The sequence below is a fragment of the Hyperolius riggenbachi genome, chromosome 10, assembly GCF_040937935.1.
Source record: "Hyperolius riggenbachi isolate aHypRig1 chromosome 10, aHypRig1.pri, whole genome shotgun sequence".
NCBI classification, from domain to species: domain Eukaryota; kingdom Metazoa; phylum Chordata; class Amphibia; order Anura; family Hyperoliidae; genus Hyperolius; species Hyperolius riggenbachi.
Window position 1 is genome coordinate 27,067,729 of NC_090655.1, and position 13,052 is coordinate 27,080,780.

Genomic DNA, 13,052 nt, shown 5'->3' on the forward strand with positions numbered 1-13,052 from the left:
ACAGGTTTTAGACCAGCTCATCTCCTCATGGGGGGTTCTCAGGGTTTTCTTTATTTTCAAAAGCACTTTGCGAATGGCAGTTGCTCTGTCCAGCTGTCCCAAAAAGTGTAGCAGGGAGGCTGGCCAGCATCATTGTATACCTCCTTTTCAAGGAGTGTCTTTATAAAGAATAAAGGGCATGCTGAGAATCCCCCATGAAGAGATGGAATATCCCAAAACCGGTGGGTTCTGTTGGATTTCTACAACCTACTGTAAGTGACAGAAACATAGGAGAGAAGTAATTTATGGCTCATTTTACTCCGGAAGAAACTTACTTCTTATTTGTATGTATTTTAATTTTATTAAAAATGTAATTATTACATTTATTTGAAATTGTACACTTTTTCGCAATAGTGGTCCTTCAAGGTCCGTCCTCCTCCTGAGTAGTTAGGGATGAGTAAAAATTTCACATGATCGTAATTTTGCATCGTAATTCTCTTGCATCATAATTGTAATGTAAGATCGTAATGCAAATTTTTGGTATCATTTAGAAAATGCAAAAAAAGGTGATTTTCTGAGTTTAAAAAACACATTTCCTTTGCATTTTTAAAATTGATTTTCTCAAAAACTACAAGGTCTTTTTGAAAAATTATTTTTCCTCACCCTTCCCCTTAAAGGGTCACTTAAGGGTAGAAAAAAATGAGTTTTACTCACCTGGGGCTTCCACCAGCCCCCTGCAGCTGTCCGGTGCCCACGCAGTCTCGCTCGGATCCTCCATGCCCTGCCGGCAGCTACTTTCGTTTTCGGCGACAGACGCCGACAGGACTGGGAGCGCAAGTGATTCTTCGCATTCCTGGCAGCAATAGCAGTATAGAGGGCGCTATTTTGGCCAGGGACGTGAAGAATCACTCGCGTTCCCAGGTCTGTCGGCGCCTGTCACCGAAAACGGAAGTAGCTGCCGGCGGGGACAGGAGGATCCGAGCGAGACTGCGTGGGCACCAGACAGCTGCAGGGGGCTGGCGGAAGCCCCAGGTGAGTAAAACTCATTTTTTTCTACCCTTAAGTGTCCCTTTAACATATGTAGTGATCTTGGTGGCAATGGTATGTACGGGGGCTTTGCTATTAACCACTAAAGTCGGCACAAAATGACGTGAAAATTACGAGAAATTGTCTCGTATTACATGAAATCAGTGGAAGGTCCAAATCCTAATTATGTATAGCCATAATTGTGAACATTTACGCAGAATATTGCGTAATCGTAATTAGCAGATTACAATCATCACTACTCCTGAGCTTCCCTATTGGTCAGCCACCCATCACATTAAAGGACCAATCAGAAGACTTGGAAGGTGCACGGGATGACATTGGGTTCAACTTTTACAAGATAGGATGAAATTTGAAAATGCTACCCCTGTATTTTGGGCATTTACCTTTTGCCAAAAAGTCATGGCTATATATATTTTTGACATCTTCAGGTGGCCATACACTGGTCGATGTGGCCTTCAGGTAGATCCCTCTCAGATCACTATCTGATCAGAGAGGGATCTATCTTATCAAATTCCGCCACACAATACTGTTATACTTACCATCATGGCGTCTGGCTTCCTGTTCTTTGGGAGTGCACGCCGGCCAGTTTGCACTCTTTTGAATCTTTTTCAGTGGGTGACGCCGTATGGCGTCATGTCCTGTGGGCGGCTTCTCACGGGCGCACGCAGGAATGCATATAAGCATAAGCATTCACATGTACAAACGTCTACTCATGGGAGAATTATGATATTTGGCGCCAAAACACAGGGGGTGGACTATAAAAGTCAGTCTCACCTTGCACCAGGTGCTGACTGACAGTTCGTGCAGCTTTGGCTAGCTTCAGTCCTTGTACTAAGCTCACTTGTAAATATGATATGCCTTCCCCCTCCCTCCAGTATAGGTAGCCAGATGACCCTTCCCCACCTCTAGTATAAGTAACTTAGCCAGATAACCATTCCCTCCCCTACAGGGGAATGGTATTTAAAGTGGATCCGAGATGAACTTTTACTCGTTGCATAATTGTGTTCCTTTCCTATTGTTTATAGGGCATTCCTCAAGCCAAATGCTTTTTTGTTTTAATACTCTAATTCCCTATAAACTGAACAAGCCTCGCCCACAGGTTTTCAGAGAGCCTTGGCAGTAGCAAGGGCTCATGGGAGCTCAGTCTGGGCAGGAGGAGGGGGAGGTATTACTAGCCAGAGATTTCAGAGGCAGAGGGGAGGAGGGAGGAGGAGGGGGGATTAGGTTTTTTTTTCAGAGGCTGAGTGCTGTGTGTAATGTTTACAAACAACATGGCTGTTGTCATTGTATCACAGGAATAAATAATCATATACTATTGAAGCTGTTTGCAGCTAGATGTGCTGTGTAAACTATCTAAACTTTAGATAAGATGTATAGACAAGTTACTTGTTATAGTTAGTTTTTCATCTCGGATCCACTTTAACACCGCGGGGAATTCGGCTTAACCTGCGCCCAGCTCATGGCACAATACGTACGCGAGAAGAGACCATAACCATGCCGACGACACGTAATAGTAGTTTCGTTGCTAGTAGTCACAGAATCAAATTCAGCTAGTGACGTGCTCCCGACCCTCCACTGATCGACCAAAATTTTCTGTCCAGCATGCTCGACCTATTTCGGGCAAAAATTGGTAGATCAGGAATCGCTTGTGGCATTGATTTGTAGCAGATTTGATCAAATGATTGAATCGGCCAGATATTAATGGAAAAAATCGATAAGTGTATGGCCACATGTTCAGTATCAAATTTACGACGTGTGAAAGTGAGGAACCTCTATCATTAAGAGATGAGTAATTTTGTTTCCTGATTTCACCCTTAGCTCATGTCATAATGACTTATAGTACTAGCAGGTGATGAAAGTAGATCAGTAAAGCTGTGCAGGTAAAACTTCTGCACAAATTATACATAAAAAAGGAGACCTTTACAGGGAGGAGCTTGGTGCAATACGTGGTCGTATCAAGTTATTGGGAGGGGTCAAGCAAGGTTCTCTTCCCCCATTGCCTTTGTTAGCTCTCTCTGGCGAGGGTTCAAGCAAGGTTCTCTTCACCCATTGCCTTTGTTAGCTCTCTCTGGCGAGGGGTCAAGCAAGGTTCTCTTCCCCCATTGCCTTTGTTAGCTCTCTCTGGTCCACGGCTGAATGATGATGGTAAGAATCATTACATTTTGTCTGTCTTCCTCTCAGTATTACCCAAGTATGACGTTCAGGTGAAGATGCCCTCAGTGACCACCATCCTGGATGAAGCAGTGCCGGTCACCGTATGTGGAAAGTAAGTGTTCTTCACCAAGATAACCATGCGTTTGGTATGAATATAGTAATGATTTTCATAGCTTCTTCTCCGTATATGAAAATTGGCCACCACTGCAGGTGCGGGCAGTTGGGTGTGCATGAAAAAGGGGCGCAAGGGAAAATGGGTGCCCGATTTAGTTAATAAAATTATTAATATATACAGTATACTGATGCTTTGTTTTTAAAGTGCTTTCTATAGTGTAAATTATCCTAATAAAATATCAGTATATATTAACGATATTTTACTACAACGTAACCTAACACTGCTCTCACACAGAACCCTCCCTTCCTGACGCCTAAGCCAAACTGCCCCTCTTCTTGACGCCTAACCCTAAAACCTCCCTTCCAGACACCTAAACCTAAAACCTCCCTTCCAGACACCTAAACCTTAAACCTCCCTTCCAGACACCTAAAACCTCCCTTCCTGACGCCTAACCCTATACCCCCCCTTCCTGATGCCTAACCCTAAACCACCCTTCCTGACACCTAAACTTAACCCTAAAACCCACCTTCCTAAAGCTTAACCTTAAAACCTCCCTTCCTGACTCCTAACACTGAAACCCCCCTTCCTGACTGCTAACTCTAAAACCACCCTTCCTGATACCTTACTCTAAAACTACCCTTCCTGATGCCTAACCCTAAAACTCCCCTTCCTGATGCCTAACCCTAAAACCTCCCTTCCTGATGCCCCACCCTTAACCTCTCTCTCTGATGCCTAACCCTAAAGCCCCCTTCCTGACACCTAAACCTTAAACCCCCCTTCCTGACACCTAAACCTTAAACCTGCCTTCCTGACACCAGCATCCAGGATCAAGTAGTGGCGATCACCGTAACTAGAAAGTTAGTGTTCCACACCAAGATAACCATCCATTTGGTATGAATATACTAATGATTTTCATAGCTCCTCCATATATGAAAGGTGGGAGCAGTTGGTGTGCATGAAAAAGGGGCATGAGGAAAAATGGGCGCCCGTTTTCGTTAATAAAATTATTGGTAATAGTTATCATTTAGCCTCCCTCGCGGTATGATTATTTCTGGATTTCAGGGTTGTTTCAGCCTCTAAAACCAGGAAAAAATCATGCCGCCAGAACGCCAGCAGCATCTCCAACACTTACTCACCTCCCTGGAATCCACCAATGCAGTTTTCCCCTCCAACCTCCAAGTGGCGCTGTAACTCTGTAGTGAGATCAATGACGGGGATCTCACCAGAGTGATTCAGAGCCTCCGTGGAGAGGAAGTAGAATTGCTGCCTGTGTCTGGATCCCTTGGGAGGTGAGTAAAAATGCAGCTGCGCTCCATTGCTCTGCATTGAGCTCCCAGAGGCTAGTCCGAGCGTAGCTCGGGGTTAGCGCCAGGCAGATTAAAGTGAACCAAGCACCATTTTCAGAACCCAGGGCTTCTCAATAGCACATTTAATATGCATGCCAACAATGTGGCTCATTAATAAAAACAACCTTACATTTTACCTTTTCTTTTTACATTTAAAAGTTTAGCAGAGGGTTTTCATAGCCTATTTCCTTTTGCTTGCTGGTTTTGCTCGACCACAGATTTTTCAGACACATAAGGACTGATGCAAATATTTTATTGCATACATTAGCAGAGAGCAAACGAAAAGCTTTCATCAGAATGGTGGTTGAGGAGATAGGACACTGTGCTTCAAAGAGTTTACAGAAGTCACAGATGCGATCTTCACACCTGTCCCTGGATACATAATGGGCAGCTACAAGGGGAGGGGGGACACAGAAACATAGCTATTAAAAGCCAGGAAACAAAAGTGATGCTAGGTTCCCTTTACAACAGAACTAGGCTCCAGAACTTCTCATACTACAATCAGAAAGCATTGCTGCCCATTCTCTGATTCTAACACTGTGTATCACATGTTCTTTTGAGGTACACGTATGGGAAACCGGTGTCAGGGAAGATTGATGTCAGTGTGTGCAGAAAGTTCTCCTACGCCTATACCTCCTGTGCTAATGAAGAAGACAGCGTGTGTGAAGAGTTCTCACGGCAGGTTAGTGCCGCACCATCCTGCACTATTACTGAATGACTCGCTATTCTGCCAAACGATTACTCCACATTTATATGACTCATGAATTCCATTGTCCTTGTACAAAAAGAAGCCGTAAGTACCCTTGTTGCCGGCTCAGATGTTTGGTCATGTGACTGCTGCCGCCCATCTTCCCATCCCCACACTGCACTGAGGATTAGGGATGCTTATTAGGATTCCTTGGGATTGAGGGAGATACTGCTTGCTCGTCAGTTGGAAACAGACGTTATTTCCCACAATGGTTTTAGGGAAAAGGACATTCTGGGCCTATGCCTGGAGTGCCATCGGTCCTGGGGGGTGCCATGCCCCAGGATTTAGCCCCGCCCCTGAATGAAGTCCCATCCCCAAATGAAGCCCCACCTTCCCCAGGTGCTCAATTACCTGCTTCTGCCGCGTGTGTGCAGCAGCAGGAAGTTCAGTGTCCTGAAAAGCAGCAGCATCACGCGGTCCAGATAGTGTAAGTTGCAGGCAGTGTCCACTGTGTCCCTCTGTGCCACCTCTGCCCCCCCCCCCCCCAGCATCCTTCTGTCCCCCTGTGCCTCCTTCTGTTCACCTTTGTGCCTCCTACTGTCCTCCTTTGTTCCTCCTTCAGTGCCCCTGTGTGTCTCTCCATTCCCCTGTGCCTCTTTTTGTCCCCTTGTGCCTCCCTCTGTCTCCCTTTCTGCCTCCGTCAGTCTTCCTGTGCCACCACGCTGTCACGTGTCACTAATGCCCACGTCTCCCTTCCCAGGCTGATAACAATGGTTGTTTCTCTGAAGTGGTGAAGACCAAATCATTCCAATTAAAGCGCAATGGATACGACATGAAACTCACTGCAACTGCCAAAATAACAGAGGATGGAACAGGTGAGAGAGACCGGGAGAGATCCTATTAAAGAGTAGGGCAAACATCCTAACATCAAAGCAGGCAATTTGGGTGCCCGCTGGCGCCGGAAGTTTGGGAGCCGCCATAGGCGCCTATAGAAATATTGGCATTGAGCCGTAACCTGGGCACCTGCTCAATGCCACTATTTCTATAGGCACTTGTGACAGCACTAAAATATGTAAGCACCAGGTAGTATGAGCCGGGGGGGGGGGGGGTTAGGGTTAGGCATCAGGCAGGAAGTGTGTGCGGGGGGGGGGGTTGGGGTTGGGGTTAGGCGTCAGGGAGGTAGTGGGGGGGGGGGGGGGGTAGGGTTAAGCATCTGGCAGGTAGTGTGTACAGGGGGTTGGGGAGGGCTTAGGGTTAGATGTCAGGCAGGTAATTTGTGTGTGTGGGGGGGTGGGATTTAGGGTTAGGCGCCGGGGGATGGTTCTGTGTGAGAGTAGGGGGTTATGTTTAGCTATAGTGAAATACTGGTATTTAATATTGGTATTTTAAACATTAATAGTCAAATATTGGGGTTATATAAGTAATTAGCATTACTGGGCGCCGAAATTTCTGTGCGCATATATATATATATATTTATATTTACACTCCTAACATGGTACATTTCCGTCTCCATTAGGTGTGGAGCTAAGTGGAGAGGCCTCCTCTGACATCAGGTCCACCATCGCCAAGGCTTCCTTCCGACAGCTGGACTCCCACTTTAAGAGGGGCATCCCCTTGTTTGGACAAGTGAGTTACGTTGATGCCATAATGAACTGCTTAGACAGTAAGACACATTTGTCATACATTAATGTCTTTCCTTCTCACAGATCTTCCTGGAGGATGCAGCCGGCAAGCCTCTTTCCAATAAGACGGTGACGCTGTTTGTGGGTTTCAGTGGAACAAATTTCACCTATACCACTGGGCCTGATGGAACAGCAGACTTCTCTGTTGACACCAAGTCTTTCCATTCATCGATTAATCTTCGGGTGAGACCCTTTTTTTGAAAAAGAAAAAAAATACTCACAACACAATTGCTGTAAAAAAATTATTCTCTTAATAATTTTCGCCAGCGGATTACAGAATGAACTCCTTTGCTTAAATTAATACTGTGTTCACACATCTTCCTATTTTGGTGTTGAATTAGCTAAATTTGATAAGGATGCAGTACTCCTGCCCAGGCTATACCAACTCCCGCACCCAGACATAGCACCTGATCCGATTCACTTTGCCGGTGTGGCGCGTGTGTGATGTCACGTGCTGGCGTGCTATGGACCAGCAGCGTGTATGTGGGTAATTGAAGAAATGGGGAAGATGGACAGCCACCGCAACACAGAAGAGGCAATGTATAAATGCACATTACAGCACATATACATTACATACACACACATTGTGGGAACAGCCCCAGGGGGTTCATTGCTCGTCCCGATATCGCCTGCCGTTACCGCTGTGTACCGGATAGAGCAAGTCGGCCCTACATCTTGCAGTATGTCCGATCGAGTAATCAACCAATTTAGGCCCGAAATTGGTTGCATTGTCGGTAAAGCATGCACTTGACGGTACTGATTTTCATCTGATTCCGATTATAATAATCAAATCGGATGGTCGACCGTCCGCCAAGTCGCCTGATGTCTACCTTAAAGTGTACCAGAGATCTCCGTTTGCAAAGCTTTTTTACTTACCAGGGGCTTCCTCCAGCCCCATAAATACGGATTCTTCCCTTGTCATCCTACCGCGGTCTGCCGTTTAGCGGCAATCAGCCCCGGTATCTGGTTCAGTGACGTCAGCCGGGGTCTTCTGCGCATGGAGGTCTGTCCATACGCAGAAGACTCAGGCTTAAGCCAACTGAGCCAGATTACCGTGGCTGATTGCGGACAAACGGAGGCACTTGGGAGGACGGCAAGGAACGCATTGCTACTCATGGGTCTGGAGGAAGCCCCGGGTAAGTAAAAAAGCTTTGTGGCCGGGTGCACACATGGCAGAAACGCTCGCGGAGCGGGAAACGCTGCGGTTTTTGCAGCAATGTTAGTCTATGGGATCAGGAGGACCAGCATTTCACCTGCAATTTACAGTAAGCGTTCTGCAGACGCTTGCAGTGTTGCACAATATACAGGCTGACTGCCAAAACACACATAATGAAAGTCTATGGAAACGCATATGTATTGCGTTTTCCATGCGTTTTCTGCAGCGTTTTTAATTAAAAAGTAAAGATCTTTGACGTGTTTCCGCTTCCTGTTGTCTTCCTAATAATTTCCGTATGATTACATTTAAAAACGCATAGCGAACCGCAAACGCACGCAATGAAAAACACATCTGCGTAAAAAAAAAAAAAACCCTCAAAACACAATCGCACCAAAAATGCAGTAAACATGCATTACCCTAACGCAAATGCACCTTGCAGATTTTCACACTATGCTATGTGTGCACCTAGCCTGTGAGCTGAGATCTCTGGTTTTCCTTAAAGGGGAACTGAAGAGAGAGGTATATGGAGGCTGCCATATTTATTTCCTTTTTAGCAATACCAGTTGCCTGGCAGCCCTGCTGATCATCTGCCTCTAATACTATTAGCCATAGCCCCTGAACAAGCATGCAGCAGATCAGGTGTTTCAGACTTTAAAGTCAGATCTGACAAGACTAGTTGCATGCTTGTTTCTGGTGGTATTCAGATACTACTGCTGCCAAATAGACCAGCTGCCAGGCAACTGGTATTGATTAAAAGGAAATAAATATGGCAGCCTCCGTATACCTCTTACTTCAGTTCCCCTTTAACTCTCCCCTGCATGCATACACAAAGTAGGATGTCCACTGGTAACTGACATGGAAGCTCTACAGATATCTCTATTTTCCAGTAGGAATGAAAGGGTGAGGATTTGTAATGCCATCTGACTGCTCTGTTAATTAAGCAGTCAGATAAACACCTACTCTGCAGCCAAAGAGCACGGAAGTCTTCTACCTAAAGCAGATTCGACCATCAGATAGATTTCTGGCAGATGCCTGTCAGGTCGAATCTGACAGGAATCTATCTGATGTGTGCCACACACTAGGAACAGATTTCCAATAGATTTCAGCATGAAATCCATTGAAAATCGATCAAAATGCATTATTGCACCATTCAATCCAATGTAACTCTATGGGCCATTGATCTGCTGCCAGCCGCTGATGAACCTAGATTTTCCATCTGGACTGATTGAGCAAATCGATCGAAATCGCTCGGAGATCGATCGGCCGACCGATCATGCTTCTTGCTGTCGAATCGGCCGTCGATCGGTGGCAGATATCGACTAGTGCATGGGCCCATTAAGTGAATGGGTAAGCCCACTGGCTAGTAGTGTTTAAACTAATAATCTCAATGATACGGAATGTAATTAAACTTTATTTCCCTTTTATGTTGAATGAAGTCATGGATTTGTTGTCTCCAGTAGTCAGAAACTTTCCCATTGCTGAAAGGCATAGGACGCTGGTAATCAGTGCTTGGGGAGCCCACTCGCTTGCCATTTTTGGCCTTCTTCTTAAACGCTTCCAAGACTGGTGTGTTCACATGATAATGTAAAAATAAAAAAGTAGCTTCCACCAGACATCTTTTCATTTCAACGTTCTTAAAGGGAACCTGAACTGAGTAAAATTATTTAAAATAAACACCTGATGTAGCTGCAAATGAATATTACATACTAACCTCACTGCCAGTTCCTCTCAGAAGCTCACCATTTTCTTCGTACAGTTATCCCTTCCAGTCCTGACAATATTTTGTCTGAACTGAAATATACCAGTTGCTGTCAGTTATATATCAGCTGCTGTCAGTTACAACTGAATGTGCAAGGTAATGTCCATGTTTCCCTATGGCTCAAGTGGGCGATGTTAGTTTAACAGTGTGCTGACCAGGAAGCTGTTATGGGGTAATGGCCATTTTCAAAATGGAGGACGGAGAATTCCATTGATCACAGTGGACAAGCAGGACGCAGGAGAGGAGAAAGAGATTGATGAGTAGACTACACGGGAGGTAAGTATGACCTGTGTATGTTTTTTTTTTACCTTTACTTTTCAGTTCAGGTTCTCTTTAAGCTGGTCATCGCTTTCGATCGAATCTGACAGTAATCCATTGCTCTGACGTATCCAATCGTGTTTGTGTTCCTTGTCTTTTCTTTTTCTCATTGTATTTTTTTAACACTTGGTACAGGTGACATACAAGACAGGAGAAAGCTGCTACAGTCAGAAGTCCATATTGCCCACCTATGAAGAGGCCTCGCGGAGCGTCAACCACTTCTACTCCAGCAGTGAAAGCTTCCTGAAGATCCAGCCCATATACCGCACTCTGAAGTGCCCGGAGGAGGAGAGACTCGTAGTGCATTATGTGCTGACACCAAAGGGGGCGGGAGAGAGAACTCACGCGGAGTTCCATCATTTGGTGAGTGCCTACAACAGTCTATGCCAGAGCCAGATTAATGCTAAATGGGACCCTAAGCAAAGTAACTGATTTGGGCCCCCCCATCATGTCGTAATAGGATCAGAAGATGCAGCTGCACAGCAACATGCCGCACACACCGGGGCAGCCGAGCTACTGGTTGCTATGGGCAACAGCCCGCTTTCCTCTGTGGGTGCTCAATGCAGGGAATAGTAGCAGCAAAATGCAGAGTGAGAGATGAATGGCTGGGACATTTGCACTAAGTTGCTGGGGCACCCCTGTGAAGAGGACGCCAGATATCACAGCAGCAGCACTTTCCCCCTGCATCTCCAGCCTGGCAATATCAGAAAGCTCTGGACACCGCCAAACCGGAAGCCGTTCCCCAGACAGAATTACATAACCACCCCCACCACCGAACAACCGATTTCCTCCCAAACTAGGCAGCCACCATGCAGCCTCCATCCCAGTGAATACGATAGTCCAGCAGAGAAGGCAGCCGCAGCGGGGGAGAATGACAGCACCAGATGACTCACATTCACCTATTGCGATCTAAGCAATAGAGGTCCTGTCATCCGGAGCCCATCTGTCTCCTCTAGAGTGCTGCCGCTCTGTTACTACTACTATTACTACTTCCTGTCTGATCTGAGAACAGGAAGTTCAGAGCGAGCGGCTGCACTGTAGAAGAGACAGATGGGTTTCAGATGAGGGGATCTCTTTCGCTTGGATCATGGATAGGTGAGTGAGCGTTTGCCATCTGTTACTATCATTCTTGATGCAGCTGTGGTTCTCTGTGGGAAGGGAGGGAGGAGTGGGCAGCGGCAGAGCGCACAGTAGCAGGAGGGGGACCTAGGAGGAGAGCCTGGCTCTGAAGACAATTAGCAGCGCACGGCATCATTTGACAAGACAAGACAAATAACATTTATATTGCGCTTTTCTCCTGGCGGACTCAAAGTGCCAGAGCTGCAGCCACTAGGACGTGCCCTATAGTCAGTAGCAGTGTTAGAGAGACTTGCCTAAGGTCTCCTACTGAATTGGTGCTGGCTTACTGAACAGGCAGAGCCGAGATTCGAACCCTGGTCTCCTGTGTCAGAGGCAGAGCCCTTAAAGAGACTCCGAGCAATGCCTGTGGGTATGCCTTTAAGCATACCCACAACTAATTAATTACATCCTCACACCTACCAGCATGATGTTTGTAATTATATCCCCCTGGGTTCCTTATATTTCATTGCATTGTGCTGAATCAAGCTGCCGACTTTGGAGAAAAGTCGTCCTGTGTAATACAATGTAACTATGGAAAGATGCATATCATTTTGAAGCTCTCTTTCTCCTCTTTCCAATGATAGATAAACTCCCAACCTACGAAATTGCCGTGGCCGCGATTTCAATCGCGAAAATAGCGAAAACTAAAAGGCATAGGGCGACAGTTTATAAATCATTGGAAAGAGGAGAAAGAGAGCTTTAAAATGATATGCATCTTTCCATAGTTACTGCACTGCTCAGAGTCCCTTTAACCATTATACCATCCAGCCACCGCTCACAGGATGGTGAGGGCTGGTTTGTGTGATGATGGGGCCCCTTTGACTCTGAATGGGGCCCCAAGCGACTGCTTTTGTTGCCTGGTCGGTAATCCTTGTCATTCTCAATCAAAAAAACTCAAGCAGCTCGGGGTGACCCAGAACCACTAGGAACGTATAGGGAACTAAAAGAGACCGACTGATCTTCGCCATGCCCATTTATATGCATGTGTCAGATGGCATTACATGACACCAGGGCTGTGCAGAGGGTCCTTAAGTGGGGGTGCTCAAATTTAAAAAAGGGGCCTCACAACGCCCCCCCCCCCCCCCCCCTCGTTTCTGGCTAGGGGGTATTGGTTGTCATGTGGGTGCTGAGTGCAGATGCTGGGAGCCATGTGGGTTCTGGGTGTGAGTACAGAGTGTCATGTGGGTTCTGGCTATGGTTGGGTATCGAGTGTCAGGTGGGTGTTAGTTGCACGTACTTAGTGCCATGTGAGATTTGGGTGCATGTAGTGAATGTCATGTGGGTGCTGGGTGCAGGTACTGGGTGTGACATGGGTGTGAATATTTGGCGCCATGCCTATACTGGGTGCTGGCAACATGTGGGATTTGGGAGTCACAAAGGTTTTGAATGCAGATACTTTGGGTTCGGGTACTGAATAAGTGGGTGCTTGGTGCAGATAGTGGGTGCCATGTGGAGGCTGTGTGCAGGTGTGAGTACTGGGTGCACTGTCAGGCCTGGTGCAGGTACTTGAGTTTATGTGAGCATAAGTACTGAGTGCCATCTATGGGGGGAAGGAGTGGATGTTGGGAGAAGCAGAGGTCAGTGTGAGTGCTGCAGGAGGGGTAAGTCATTGGAGGTGCTGGGGGAGGGAGAGGTCAGTTTAGGTGCCGGAAGAGGTCACTATGGGTGCTGAAGGAGGCCACTATGGGT

General features: G+C 46.4%; 1 protein-coding gene across 2 annotated transcripts in view; it reads left to right on the forward strand.

The window, feature by feature from the left end:
* LOC137533939 (alpha-2-macroglobulin-like) overlaps positions 1 to 13,052 on the forward strand; it is a 132,447-nt gene that overhangs the window by 45,911 nt on the left and 73,484 nt on the right. For both annotated transcript variants that reach the window (XM_068255256.1, XM_068255257.1), the window contains exons 8-13: positions 3,208 to 3,292; positions 5,203 to 5,323; positions 6,090 to 6,204; positions 6,846 to 6,955; positions 7,036 to 7,194; positions 10,380 to 10,607. In XM_068255256.1, coding sequence (XP_068111357.1) covers positions 3,208 to 3,292; positions 5,203 to 5,323; positions 6,090 to 6,204; positions 6,846 to 6,955; positions 7,036 to 7,194; positions 10,380 to 10,607 — 818 coding nt within the window. The remainder of the gene's footprint in view (positions 1 to 3,207; positions 3,293 to 5,202; positions 5,324 to 6,089; positions 6,205 to 6,845; positions 6,956 to 7,035; positions 7,195 to 10,379; positions 10,608 to 13,052) is intronic.